At 45.1% G+C, this 14,605-nt stretch overlaps 3 protein-coding genes across 4 annotated transcripts in view; all 3 read right to left on the bottom strand.

Annotated features, from left to right (window-relative positions):
- Positions 1–72: 72 nt before the first annotated feature.
- Positions 73–2,845, bottom strand: hyal3 (hyaluronidase 3; the record flags this gene model as incomplete). The annotated part of the gene is made up of 6 exons (XM_079273245.1): positions 73–383; positions 479–568; positions 658–784; positions 947–1,094; positions 1,281–1,716; positions 2,597–2,845. The coding sequence occupies 6 exons, from the start codon at positions 2,843–2,845 to the stop codon at positions 81–83; spliced, it is 1,353 nt and encodes a 450-aa protein (XP_079129371.1). The 3' UTR covers positions 73–80.
- Positions 2,846–3,164: 319 nt separating this feature from the next.
- naa80 (N-alpha-acetyltransferase 80, NatH catalytic subunit) lies at positions 3,165–9,164 on the bottom strand. The gene is made up of 2 exons (XM_079273309.1): positions 9,138–9,164; positions 3,165–5,042 (listed from the first exon to the last, which is right to left on the bottom strand). The coding sequence occupies exon 2, from the start codon at positions 5,027–5,029 to the stop codon at positions 4,034–4,036; it is 996 nt and encodes a 331-aa protein (XP_079129435.1). The 5' UTR covers positions 5,030–5,042; positions 9,138–9,164; the 3' UTR covers positions 3,165–4,033.
- A 377-nt stretch (positions 9,165–9,541) lies between these two features.
- The window catches only part of prkar2aa (protein kinase, cAMP-dependent, regulatory, type II, alpha A), a 34,536-nt gene continuing 29,472 nt past the window's right edge, over positions 9,542–14,605 (bottom strand). For both annotated transcript variants that reach the window (XM_079273005.1, XM_079273006.1), the window contains exons 5-11: positions 14,026–14,132; positions 13,368–13,509; positions 12,716–12,817; positions 12,230–12,304; positions 12,046–12,111; positions 11,440–11,578; positions 9,542–10,707 (exon numbers count right to left, since the gene is read on the bottom strand). In XM_079273005.1, coding sequence (XP_079129131.1) covers positions 10,583–10,707; positions 11,440–11,578; positions 12,046–12,111; positions 12,230–12,304; positions 12,716–12,817; positions 13,368–13,509; positions 14,026–14,132 — 756 coding nt within the window. In that variant the 3' untranslated portion in view covers positions 9,542–10,582. The remainder of the gene's footprint in view (positions 10,708–11,439; positions 11,579–12,045; positions 12,112–12,229; positions 12,305–12,715; positions 12,818–13,367; positions 13,510–14,025; positions 14,133–14,605) is intronic.

Here is a 14,605-nt window from a genome sequence, read left to right as displayed (position 1 = left end):
CATTTGTTTTAATTGATTTTTTTACATTACGACTTTACATTAGCGACCGCACCTTGACAGTAAAGTTTGGGTTATGTGCTCTACTGTCTGTCTTCGTCCTCCTCTTGACATTCCTGCCCGGTCCAGCCCGGGTAGCACTGACACATGAAGTGGTTGTGAAAGTGTTTGCCGTTGAAGGAGCCAGTGAGGACGTTGATTTCATCAGAGTCAGAGGTCATGGCCGGACTGGAGCCGACCATGTGACTAGAGCCGGGGCGTCGCCTGGCGCAGCGGCCATTGTCGCGGCAAAGTTGGAGGCTGCAGCGCTTCATGTCGGACCTCAGTGATTGGACGAAGGGACCCAGGACAGTGTGTATGTAGTCCCTGAGAAGGCTGCACTGATGCTGGACGGTGGGAGAAGTTGAGAGGGTTACACACACATACACACACACACACACACACACACACACATCAATAACATTATTCTAACAATACTGACCTTGGATTTGGCAAATTTCAGCTCTCCCCACAGCACCACGCCGGCAGCTCCAAGCGCCGCACTCTCCCCCAATGTGTGCACCAGGTCTGTCTGCACACACACACACACACACACACACACACTTGCAATTGGTATATGTGTGTGTGTGAGTGTGCATGATTTTATGAGTTGCAACCTACCTTATTAAGAAAAGTGAGAGAGTGTGTGAACGCTAGCCTGGCATAGGGAAGGACTGGTGTGGCCCGTCTGGTATCATTGCCATGGCGCCAAACCGACGCCACCCTCAAAGCCTCCAGCAGTCTGTGTCTGAGTGACGAATGAATGAAGAGCGTCCATCAGTAACTCCTTTAACTCCTGTGTGCAGCGCATTTAGTTGACAGTGGTTTTCATGGAGGTTGAGGCTGTTTCTGTGGCCGAAGCGGGTTTGATGCGGGTGAACATTTCCTCATGCGTTTCAGTCTTCTGTACCTGACCATCAGAGCTGCATCCGGGGATCCTGCCAGCCTTTGCGGCAGGTAGACGCTGGGATAGAGAGCAGTGGACCGACGCCACAGCCAGGACAGACGGTCATTTTGGTCCTTGTTCCCCCGCTGGCAGCGTCCGGTGTAGCTTTTATCTGAGCACACGTGTGAAACAAGACACAAGCTCAGTTTTTATCATCAGTTATAAAAGACTTAAACTTTATGTTTGGAAATTGTATGAATGTTATAAAAAATGGTATAATATGGAATACCTTTTGGTCAAAACGTAAAAGAGATATATAGAGACCATGGAGGTCAAGACCCGTCAGTGTTCGTCCTACCTGTCTTTCTCTTCTGCTTATTAAAGCAGGCAGGAAAACCATAAAACCCCCAGAATCCCTTGGGGTGAACTCTGACCGCCGCCTCCAGCGTCTCCCCCATGAACCTTCGGGCGCTCTCCTCAAACCTTTGCCTTGCCAACGTAGTCGTTGCCCTCTCTGACAACTCCGGTCTCTCCTGTCTCACCAGCAGCTTGGACTGCCTCCGGTACTCCATCTTGGTTCCAAAGTTTCTCTCCCACAATGGCCGCCACTCTTCCCAGTCGATGACGGCTACACCGGTGAAGTTTGGCCGCAGCAACCCGGACATCTGCGTCATTGCAAGAGAAAGGTGGGCTGAGAGGTCGCTGAGCTGCGGTATCCCTCCGTTCACCTTCCCGCCGTCCCGTGAGAGGTACGGATATTTCCCCAGGCGGTCCCGGTAGAAGATGGTCATTTTCTGGAAAATGTAAAGGAGACAAAATGCTCATTTTCAAGTTTATACCTATAATTCTACCAGAACATGTTTATATGCTTTAATGTTCAAAAAACACTTTTTTCTTCAAACTGTCTGTCTGAATATACCTAATATCACCCTCTCTCTGAAACGCTCCATTTTAGAACCTGTCTCTTTAAGGCTCCCAAAATATGGCACACCTTTGCAAAGGTAGTTCTCAAACCTTGGGTGGAGGTACTCAGACGGAGCCGGTGTTATTACTAAGGAGTCTGTGTGACAGAGGAAGGGGAGCCAAATCTGAATCGCTTGTTGAATCAGATGGTTTCTGATGGAATACATCAGTACACACTCCAGATACCCAAATGTAGGTACACAAGCACTGATAACGTGTTTTCATGATATGTCCCCTTTAATCATTTTTGGAAACTATTACAACACTCTGCAGCACTACAATGCTTTTAGCCTCTTTTAGCTTGTTGTTTTGGTTTCAGCACCCTTCCCAAGCCTGTTTCTAACAGCAGCAGGCAAACACAGATCTGATGAAGCCACTTTACACTTCCTGTCAAGCGTCAAACATTAGAGACTAGTTACTGAATTTAGCAACACATATACCGGTAGCTAAGCCTGATCATTTTTCTAAGGAGTTAGTTGGAACAAAAGTAGAGTGGATAATGAAATACTGGTGGACGGAGACACCTGTGTATAAAAGGCAATGCTATTTGTTAACTCGTAAGCCATAAACAAAGAAGGGTGATAACTTATTTGGCTGTGTAATTGTCCCAAAATATACTGTAAATATATGGCTTTTATTTATTTTTTACTGCGATCAGTAAAGTATCACATCCCGTTGGTGACACTGCACTCCACCACTCAGGTCAGTCACCTGTCCCTGGAAGCGCTGCTGTCTGTTCTCCACGATGTCAAAGTGTCCGAGGTCCAGACGGACGTTGAAGCGCTTGTGACACCGAGCCGTGGGCATGTTCCACACCACAACGAAGGGCCGGCCCTGCAGGACGGGGCCTGCTGCGGCCACGGCCGGCAGGGGGGCGTGGGGGAGGACAACTCCTCCCATGCAGGAGAGGGGAGAGAGGAAGAGGAGGAGGAAGGGGAGAGGGAGGTGAGACAGAACCATGGCTGCTCACCCACTGACGTGTGCCGTCCTTCCTGACAGGAGAGAAATGGGCCGTGAGGTTTACGGATGAGGAAGATCTTGGTGTTGGAAATAGACTGAAAATCTAACACACAACAGCTTCTTTGTGCTCTGAGATCATTCTAACATCCTGTAAAGCCTTTGTTTGAATATTACAATCCCGACAGGCAATAACATGGAAAAACAAAGACAAATGAATATGTTAAGAAAAGCTCTTTATTCACAGAATGTTTCACAATTGAAAAGCTTTATAAGATCAGTTTTTTGAATGTAAAACATCTTCAGAGCTTTAAGACGTCAGTTCTCTGGCACTTAAATAAGGCACATTCACAACAGACATTACAGCAGCGTGTCATAACTTAATGGCAGCAGATATAAACTGGATTTAGGGAATATTTCCCAAAAGCAGAGCTGCTCAAAGGGCAAAAGCAACGTTTGGTTGTTTGGATGAGCCAAAAATGTTTTTTTTCAAATTACCTTCACTGAGCTTTCACAGTTAACCTGTACATCCAAACAAACACAGTCCTTGTCCTAATCCCCTCATTCATCTCAAAAGTCTTACTGCTGGACAGAGGATGTTTCCTTCTTCCACGAAAAGTCAATTCTCAGTGCATGAGACCTGGAGGATCTCATCTCACTTCTATAAGTTGCCTTTTGGACCAGAATTGGTTTCCTACCTAGATGTGATGTCACAAACTCCTCTTGAACATCTCAAACTAAGATGTAAAGGTGAGCGCAGCAGATGGATATGAAAGCAGCCGTCTAGTGTCAAACTGAGCTCTACATCGCTCTGCACAGTGAAGCCAAAACATCCAAGTAAAGGGAATATTAAATGGTGGGGGACTTGAACCATTGGCAATTTGCTGAAGTAAGCAAAGTTCCACCTGTTTTACAACCTGGGTCTTATTTTCTCAGTGCTGGCCAACATTCTGTATGTAAACTAGTTATTTGGAAAAACAAGAGTTGAGTGTACCCAGACTTCAACCAAGATTCAGGGTTATTTTGCATTTCTTTGTTTTTTTAAAACATTTCTGTCTTTCCTCCATTACTCGTTTTGTGTGTCAGAGACCATTGATGGTACGTGTGCTTACTGTCCTTGTACGTGTGTTTCTGTCTTTTGATGTGCGCACACATGTAATGCGAGGAAATGACTTCCCAAGTGTGTCTTTGTCAAATGTCTTTGTGCATCCAATAGATGGGAACTCCTTTGGCGTCTCTGTAGGGAGTCTCAGTCAGAGTCTGAACTACAAGCTGCACCGCAGACTGAGGAGGCGGAGGAGGAGGAGGAGGGAGGATGGAAGGTGGTGGAGGGAGAGGAGGAGGAGGTGATGGAGGGAGAGGAGGAGGTAGTGGAGGGAGAGGAGGGATGGAAGGAGGTGGAGGGAGAGGAGGAGGAGGAGGGATGGAAGGAGGTGGTGGGGGTGGAGGATGTAAACTAGAAGGTGGAGGAGACCCCACAACACAAGCACCTCCTTGTGGTACCTGAGCATTCATCTTTGTCCGTGTTTGTGTCTTTGTGTTCGCCTCTTCTTCTTCTTCACTCTGTATTCTGGATAACCTCAAAAGCATCTCCATGGGAACAAACGCCGCCATGCCGCCTGCGTTCTGAACCGGCATCGACAGCACGTAGCCGAGGTGGGAGTAGAAGTGCTGCTTGTCGTGGGTCGTCAGGCACAGGCGCTTGAACCCTCGGCTTTCGGCGTAGCGCTCGGCCTCCTCCATCAGAGTCCGGCCGTAGCCCTTCCCCCGCTCGGCGTCGGACACCACCACCGACTCCACGAACAGGCTGCTGCTGCGACCCACGACCTGGGACAGACGGGCGTGGCCGAGCAGCCGCTCCGTCTCTCCGCGGCCGCGCAGGAGGACCAGGCAGACGGGGAACTCTGGGCAGGACTTCTGGAGGGAGTGGACCCGGGCGGCCTGGCTCCTCTGCCACTCGGAGTTGACCAGGTCGGCGCAGGAGGCCAGCAGGTCCGGACGCCGGTGGATCGGAACCGCACAGATTCTCTCTGGTCGTTCAGAGTCGGTGTGCAGCTTCTCTTTAACTTCTCCATCCATTGCTGGGACCTCACGGACTTTCTCAACATGCTGTGTCGGACGGCGTGACGTTGAGACGGGGTGCAGGTCGACGCCCAGCTCGCCATCGGTCTCCGGTTTGGAAATCATCGATGTTAGTGACCTGTGGCGATCAGGGCGTAACTAAAGTCAGTCTTCATTCAACTCCTGCGGCTCAGTGTAAAATATAGACGTTAGAATTGGTTTGGAACGTGCGGCTCCTCAACTCTGTGGTTAGTCTGATCACAGTCTGAGCCAGGAAGAGGTCTGGCGCTACATGGACACTCAGCCTGACATTTTTAGCTCAGTTCAGCTGTAAGAAGAGACGCATGCATGAGGATAAAACTAGAGAGTTGATCTCCCTCTAATCTCCGTCTATACTCCCTGTTTCCACCGCAACCTTTACTGTCCTCTTGTTTCTGTGAAAGACTGCTCGGGTGTTGGGAGTTGTGTGCCTTGCTCATAGACAGCGGTGGATACAGATCAAGGGGTCAGTGTTCAGGAGTGACTCATTCACTTCCATGCAGGTCTGGTTAGAGAACAGAGGGACCTTCAGTCACCATGCAATTGAGCTCTGAAGTAGAGCTGCAGCCATTCACTTCATTACAGAATAATCTGACGATTCATTTACAAATTCACATCGTTAAATTGCTCGTTTTGTCCGACTAACAGTTAAAAACCCAAAAAGGTATTCGGTCAAACATTGTTTAAGACTAGGAACGAATAGATTCTTGGCCTTTCCTCTTTGAAACTAAATGACTTCAATGATCATTATAATCACTTAAAAGATGAAGTAACAAATTATTGCTGAGCAACTTTGTTGCCATCGACCAATCGTTTCAGCTCTACTCCAAAGGTCGGGACTGACAGAGGACTTCCTGAGTGATTTTCTTTTCAATCGTTCATAACACACCGGGTGCATGACCATTAAACATTTTTGGCATTTTGGCAACATTTATCATCCACAGTGAGCATGAAAGTGTCCTTTGAGCTAACCGATACTAAAGCTGAGCCTGAGTGCAGCTAACACTGAGAAAGGGAAGTTGAGTGTAGGATGTCCCGCTCTGAAATAGAGGAGGACATCTTGAATTTTTTTTGAAGTCTTTTTTTTTTTTACACCCAACAATGTTTTCTGGTGTGTAAAGAAAATGACAGCCTGACCAGGCCGCTAGCATGGCTCTTCCATGCAGATGTGCGAGGGAGCATGACTGCCTTCGTCTATGTATGTGTATGTGTGTGTGTGTGTGTGTGTGTGCTGATTCATTAATGTCCACCTACAGCTTCCCTCTGCTGTTGACCACAGCTGTTTTAAGGACCAACTTCAACATAAAGTCACACCTTTTTTTTCTCACACTGCATGTTTCAACAGTGCGAATGTGAACATGACATATATGTTACAATTCAGCCTCAGCAGAATTACTTGATGACTGACCGCATTGATAATCGCAGGTATGATGCGCAGATGTGTTTGTGTCGAGCTTTTAATCCCCCTCATGCAGTAACAACTGTAGTCGTCCTTTGATTATACTGTAACTGCTGCCTGTAGCATCATGGTAGCTTTGACTGAGCGGGTATAACTGCGGATGGAAAGCTGATAATAATCAACAATAACGGTGAAAATGAAACCTTCCTTACACACGAGTGGTGAACATAAAATACTGTATCACACTTGTTTTTATGCGTATTTGAGATGTGTCATCGAGCCGAGTTATCAGCCTGAATGGGGAAGTATTTTATGGTAACACATCTTACCACACAGTTTCTTGAGCAAGCTGATCTGGAGTGCAGTGACGACATCCATAAATGTTCTGTTTTTTTTTTTTTTTGCTAATTATTCAGGCATTCATGGTCTCACGCTATGCCCCCATAATCTAATATCATGTCATGTTATTAGAGCATGGTGTCAAACGTTGGCTTTTTGATCATACATCGCAAAGGCGCCATTAACTCTGTTTACGAGTACAGTTCTTTGTGCTTTTTCACGAGTCTGAAACTGTATTAAGCCTTAACAACAGTTGAAGAGGCAGAAGCACAGAGTTGAGTTCATCAGTGAACTGAAGGAGGAGTTTCTCTATTTTCAGTCTGTGAATCCTCAAAGACAAAAACAATACAAATGTAAAATGTTCCCTGGGATTCATGTTGGTATTGCAGAAATAAAAACAAAGTAAAAAAACTCACCCAGAGAGAACAGCTGAAGCCAAACGCCTGCCTGTGAGCTATGAACCTGGTACTGCCTACTACTGCAAGTCAATGCACAGTCTCCAAAAAAAGGATGTTGAAAAGATGCAACAGGAAACTGACAGTTGACAGATAAACACAAATGACACGATGACCTCAATAACTTCTCATTTCCCTTTGAGATGATGACCATCACTATGAATATGAGACTTCAGATAGACTGGTTACACATGAGCTTTTCCTACTGTGACATGACTACAGCGCAAAAGGCATTTTTAAGCTTCCGCTACACTTAAGGACTATTGAGCAAGGCATCAGATGTCAATAAAACAGTAATGTTACAAACAACATATAGTGCATGACACATTTAGCTCTCATTTTGTGGTGTTTCCAATTTAACGTATGTACCTCTCCAGGTAGCCTTGTTATGCCAACATGAAGCTCCTCGCTCACCTTCTGTAGGATCGTAGAGGATGTTTTATTCCAATTAAACATATGTTAAGCTTTTCTGATTCAAGAAAGTTAAAGACAGACATAACCGTGTGTGTGTACATATATGTGTATGTTATACATAGTACTACATGACGATAGATTTTGAACTGTCACTAGATGTGCAATCCAATGATGTGTTTAAAAGTAATGTTATTGTTTTACAAGAGAGGAAGCCCCGCACTGAAGCAGGGCATCAAAAAATTAGTTTATACTCTTAATGTTCCTCTCCACGGAAATCTTTAGTAAAAGGCGAAAGATTTATGCGATCTGAAGAGAAACGAGAGTGTACTGAAGAACGAACGACAGAGTGCAGCATGCCTATCCCCGTCATACCTTCCTCTGTTAGGTTTCATTCATAAAAGTTTATTTGTAAATAACATTAAAAGCCTACAGGACCACAGAACAAAGTGTTTGTATGATCTGGCAACTGCATCGCTGCATTGTGAGTGAAATATAAGTGTAAATAGTTTAGATTATACGGTAACTGCTACGAGCACGCAATGCATTATGGGAACATGGCGGCCACGGTCACGCCCCTACCTTATGAACATGTTTTCTTTAGTTTAAGATTAAAGATTTATCATGAATACGATTGTAATTGGGGGACGTCTAAACGAATTTGGGATGTGAAGCTTTTAGTTACACCGAGTAGTTTCGCTACTTTCCTCAATTTTTTGCTAAAACTGTGCGCCGGGACGATCAAAGATCAAATGTATCAAGAGTATTAGCCTGTGCGCCGGGACGTTAAACACTCCAAAGATGAAATGTATCAAGAGAGTAATCGCCTTCCGTTCAGACTTAACAAAAATACATTTAAAAGTTGTATGTTTCAAACATAATCCATTTATTTGCCATGAACATTGCGTGACCGCATATTCTGAATGAATCACATTTTACTCAGTACGTTTTGTAGTCAGCTATTTCTTAAAAAACGGGATAGAATATATCCGTATTGTTCATGATCCAGATGACCCTCGTAGCCTTCCGTCAGCATCTTTGGTTTCCAAATAACTTATTTGTTAGAAAACACACTGTAGCCGTGTGTGCAGTAAAATAAAAGTATGTGGTATCGTTACACACAAATCCCATATTTATATGAACTGTAACACACCGAACGTAAGGTAAGTAATAACACCTGGTAGCCTCAAACAGGAGGACCTGTGTTTTCGTTCCCGAAAGTAAAAACTAACTCAAAGCCTTATAAAATGTTTGTGTGGACAATAACAGGCTAATTCTATTATTTGAGGTGTAGTGACTTGGCCTGCGGCCTAACGTTGGTCAGAAAACAAAAAAAAAAACGACGAGCGTTTTATTTTGGACAGACTTCAGTCCACCGCCTCCCTTCTTTGCGTCCACTTCCATGTAGGTAAGACTACACACAGACAGTTGGAAGTCAGAGCTGCATGCTAGCTAACTCGTTAGCTTACTTTTAGCTTTGCATGCAGTGCAGTGACTTGTGTTAGATATTAGGAGGAACCGCACGTTCACTTGTTCATCAGCGAACAAAACTCTTCATTCTGGTTCGTTTCTCACCACACTGTAACGTTACCTACATCTTTAGTCTCGCGGCTCGTCGTCGGCGCTCGTCCCCTCAAGAGTGCTCGTGTTTGACAGACAGCTGATCTGCGGTCGGCTGTAATTTGTTGCAACGCCGGACAACAGCTGATAACAGTCAGTGGTGTCTGCTCCACGGTCAGTTTCAAACGGTACGTGAATGCTGCCTTTTCTGTAACAGGAGATGTTGCAGGTGCTGTTACTGGTCTAAAGGGACATGTACGCCACCCTGCGGATGGGAGTGGTATTACATCAGATACAGCTAAACCTATTACTCGTACTAGGTATATCATAATGCATTACAACAATCATGCAGTAAATACCAACAGTTACCACATTCTCAGGTTGTTAGTCAAGTTTCAGAAGAAATTCAACAAAGAGGCAAGACTTAACAAAATTTGCTTTATTTTTTTTCAGTTTTTTTATCCAGGACAACTCATTCAAGGATAAAGGAGAAATAAGCACTAATGTTTTTTTATTAGAATTTTTTTTTCTGTTTTTACATTTTGTCAGAGATGGATGGTGAATTTGAACAGAACTGGTCAAAGTAAAACAAAAAATAATAAATGAATATATAATAATACATTAATAATTAATTCAATACAATGAAGTGAGGCATCAATGATAGAACAACAATGGCCCAGAAAACGTCGGGTTTTTATTGTTTTCACTGCTTCTTCTGTGGTACTGCAATAATCACCAGCACTAACTCAACTCAATCAACAACAGTAGAGGAAGAAATGGAGCACGCTCACAAAGTTCTGCACCCCGGCCTCCCAAAGAGGAAACACTTTTTTTAAATTTAAATAATATTTTATCAAAGCTTCCGTTTTTTTTATCTTCATAAAACATTTCTAAAACTTATCTGTTCTCTTTAAACTTCTCTCTTTTTTTGCATTTTGATTAATTTTCCTTTTCAGAGATTTTAAAAGTTTTTTGTCTCCATTTTACCACAATGTGTCCGTTTTTGCAAGTGTGGTTGCCTGTATGTTTTTGAGAAGCTGTATGTGTACCTGTGTGTGTGTGTTGATGTGTCCTTTGCTAAGGCTTTGTTTAAATTGTGTGTAATCTCATGTGAACACAAAGCCTGCACATATGACACCTGTGTGTATTGTATGCCCTTACACTGCGCTACCTGTATTATGGACATTGCAGCGAAGACATTCATACTGAGAGGTTGAAGCTGGCTCAAGCAATGAGGTGTATGGCCTTTAGCTTGCTCCGTCTGTCTGTGTGTGAGCCTATTAATGAGCGTGTTGAACTAAAATGTGCACGAGGATGAGCAGACTGAGTGAAGTGGGCGTCTCAGTGCCTGCATAAGTGTCGATGCTTATTATGAGTCTGTATAGCCACTGCACGATATGAGAAAGGACATATGTCGGTGTGTGTGTGTGTGTGTGTGCGCGTGTAATAGAAGGCACGGAGGGTGGTGTCGGAGGTTCAGTCTCTCAGGTCCATGCTGGAGCCGAACAGGGCCACCAGCTGCTCCTCATAGTGGGCGATGTTCCTCTTCATGATCTCCTTACAGGAACCCAGGAGGCGCTCAAAGGCCTGAATGTCTATTACTGCGCAGATAGAGGATGAGACAAGAGAGATGTCAGGTGTGTCTGTGGCGAGACATCTCAGGTACTAAAACACAGCCCAGTCCTTACACAGCATACACAAAAAAACATCCGTTTTGCAGCTGTTCAAGGCAGGCTGTTAGTACGGTACACAGAAGGTGCGCTGGACAACAACACAGACAGGTAGGTGAGCGTACCGACAGGAAGAGCGTGGGGAGAAAATATGGGAGCAAAAAGGGAGATGACTGAGAACTACATCTATGACAAAAATAACAAATAAAGCGGTGTAATTAGCGACAGAGAAACACAGCTCAACAGCTGTTAAAGAATCCTGTGTTCATTTTGAGAAGTGAAGAGCTGTAGAGCCTGAAGTAGTGCCTCCACTTTAAACTATTACTGAACAGCCTTTAATCAACAGAGTACAAGGTGACGACAGACAAAAAACGGGAATTAATCAGAACTAAAATGCCACTTCATATCTCATGACAAACCACTTGTGACAGAGCAATTAGTAGGAAATGAAAACCACAGACTTTGTTGTGAGGTTGAGTGGTTTAAATAATGCTTATTAGATGAAAGTGTCATTTGATTATGATCACATGAAATGTTCTTTTCGATGCAGGTGTCACGTTCCCTCATGTCGATGGAAACAGAGCTGCTTTAAACGCACATCTGAGCAGCATTAGCCAGGATGCGGACAGACGAAGCGGGTGAAGCGGGTGTATTTGGTCTTACCCACACACTTGACATTGCCCACTGCGTAGGCCGAGGCGGCCCGGGGCTTGTTGGTGACCAAGGCCAGCTCCCCGAAGTAGTGACCCCTGCTACAGCGCGTTAGCTCCACCTCCACATTGTCTGCATGGTCTGCCTTCGTCTGCAGGGAAGAGAGGATTAAAAGGTTAGGAACCACTGAGCACCGCACCGCTCTCCCCACCCACCCAGAGGGAAGCACTCATTCCCATCCTCATTCCAACTGTTGCCGGGCAAAACCAGGAAACACGTTTGTACTCTGGTGGTCTCTACCGGGGAGAGCGGGGGGTCGGAATGCTCGGCAAGGAAACTTCTTGGTGGGAGAAAAATAACCAGATTTGATATATCGGTGCATATTCCTGTACCTATAAAAACATTTTTAGAATGGTTATCAGCCAAGAGTGGCTGAATCTTTTCTTTGTTTTTTTTACAGCTGGAAATATGTATGGTAGAGGCAGTAGAGGAACATGTATTCCACTATCAGGTCTCTGAGGGACACACGGGCAAATGAATTCACCCTAGCGGCAAAAAAGTTAATTGAACTGCATGCACAGCGGTGAAACAGAGAGACGACTGTGAGGAGCATCTTACTTTACTCTTCATCATGATCTTGACCTCCCCAGATTCTACTATATAGAAGCATTCAGCCTTGTCTCCCTGAGGAGAGAGAAAGAAGAGCATCAACACATTTAAATGGTAGTTATGTACCGTATGTTGAAATCCTTAATATTTCATTGCTGTATGAAACCACATCAGCTTTTTTCCCATGTCGTACCTGTGTGATGATGCGCTCACCGTCAGGGAACTGCTTCGATCCTAAAACATCCACAATCTTCATCCTCTCGTTAGCCTGCGCCAAAAAAGAGAGCGAGAGGAGACAGGAAGGGTTAGGGAAGAAAAATAAAATGATTAACGTAGGGAGCAGAGAGAATTGTTTCATTGACTATGCAGGCAGATTACAGCCATGTAAACTCCTCTTCATCAGACTTCCTCCTCTCATACTGTGCTCTTGCCCATCTGGACCATTCACTCCACTTGATGGTTCAACAAAGGGTCTGTGACTGTTCATCAAGCAGTGTTGTACACGTTTAGCCGTCATCTGAACTAAATATACAGAATGTTATTCAGTGTAGAACAGAGCTTCTGCCTTCATTAACTGGCTGATATTTAGCTGTTAGCTAGACGTCTAGCTTCACAGGTGATGCTGTTGCATCCGCTGTGTAGCGGGACTCTGAAAAAGAGCCTGTGAAGGAGAACTCACCTCCAGTGACTTGAGTAAAGGCACGGACTCGATGAAGGTCTCGTACACCCTCCTCTTCTTTGCATTGTTCTTCACGATGAGTCTACGAAACGTGGCACGGTCCTAAGGGAAAAAACAAAGGCGAGTAAACAAACACCTCCCGGAGGCAGACGGACGGACGGAGGCTCTCCGACCGCTGTGACTGCTGCTGGTCCTTCCTGTCCTCGGCCACAAGGAGGCGCTGCAGCAGCACGGACCGTCGGAGCAGAGCCCGGCTCCATTCACAGATAACAGGACTCCATTCTTAACATGTCTGAGCGTCACGGCTCAATGAGCTGTAGCTGGTGACTGTACCGAACCTGCTCACAATGCAATCCTGAGAAGACAACTCGAGGGACAAACAATTCAAGACGGAGCTTTTTTTAAGATTCACAAAAGGTGACGCCTGCTTTCTAAATATACTGATAAGAGAGAAATAAAAATATGTGACTGAGTACTTCCAGTCTGCTAATTGGATCATGTATGATTTACAAACAATTAAAGAAACTCCGGGTAATTAGGCAGTTTACTTTGACATAAAAGTGTGTTTTATATTGGGGGCATTCTTGCAGTATTTTGTGTCGCATTCAAATCTACAAATTCTGTGTCTCTGCAGGTTTGTCTCCGTTCTTACCAGTCCCCATAGCGCCCCCTCCTCGGTGGCGACGATGGTGGCTGCGCGTGGCGTGTTGTACATGAGTGCCAGCTCCCCGAAGCTGCCCTTATTGTCATACTGACCCACCGTTGTTCCCGTTACCATGATGTCATACACCCCCCTGGAGACAGAGAGAGGAGAGAGGCAGAGAGAGGTAGGGAAGGAGACAAATGAAGGAAGCAGGGAATAAAAAAAAAAAGACAGAAATACAAAAGGCAACATGGAAGAACAATGAACTAGAATGACTTTTGATTTCTGCAAATGAGCCAAAAGAGGTGATCAGTGTTTTGTTCATCGACCTACTGACTGGTTGAAACAGACGTCTAATTACAGCTCATCCGTGGCCTCTGGGCAGGACCCTGTGTTGGTTTGGCAGACGGAGCGAGCTAATGGTTTGTGTTGTGTGCATATTTCTATTACAGTAGATGCTTTTCACACATTTGAAAACTGTGACGATATGTACAGCGGAGAGCAATTCAGCCCATATGCGAACGCTGCTGTATGTACAGCGTCAAAAAGTTTGTCATCACGGTTGTGTATGTTTCTGATAGTGATTCTCTCTCTCCCCGGTGCAGCTTTGACACGAGCCAACCTGTAAAGACCAGCGACACGGGCCGGCTGTTTGACGACCTCCTACCTCTCTATGACGTAGAAGTTGTCTCCGTCGTCGCCCTGGTCGATGACGTGGTCGAGGGGCTGAACCCGTAACTCAAACATGGCGTCCAGCACCTGCGAGAACTGCTCCTGGACGGGAGACAGAGAGGGAGGACGTCATGCACAAATGACACGAAGGAAGAAGGAGCTACAGTGGAAATGCGTGTCTGGAGTTCAACTCGCAGCTCAAAATGGCATCTAGCTCATGCGAGTGCTGCTCCTGAGCGAGAGCAAAGTTAATTATCCCCGAAGGGGAAAGTACACAAGAGAAAGAAGAGGGGACGTTTTCTTCATATCATGCGCATGTTTGTGCAATGTCAGTAAAATATGGTTGTCACTCGGGGTTTAAGTTCATCGTAATGACATAGATTCATCATAGTAGAGTGCTACATGGCTCACAATGGAAACAGAAATAGGTTTTAAAAAATATCAAATTCATTTAAGCCAAAACAAACGGGGAAAGATCAGACATGTGATTTTTGGAATTGCTTTTTGCCAAGCAGGCCAGACAATCCATGTCCAAATATAGTAGGTTAAAGCCCAGTGGTTGTGTTACACCAACA

This window comes from Melanostigma gelatinosum (assembly GCF_949748355.1).
Source record: "Melanostigma gelatinosum genome assembly, chromosome: 8".
NCBI classification, from domain to species: domain Eukaryota; kingdom Metazoa; phylum Chordata; class Actinopteri; order Perciformes; family Zoarcidae; genus Melanostigma; species Melanostigma gelatinosum.
This window is presented reverse-complemented; position numbering and strand designations above follow the sequence as displayed.

What these genes read in the sequence shown, in the direction of transcription:
- naa80 (XM_079273309.1), bottom strand. Translation starts at nt 5,029, where the DNA reads ATGATTTCCAAACCGGAGACCGATGGCGAGCTGGGCGTCGACCTGCAC.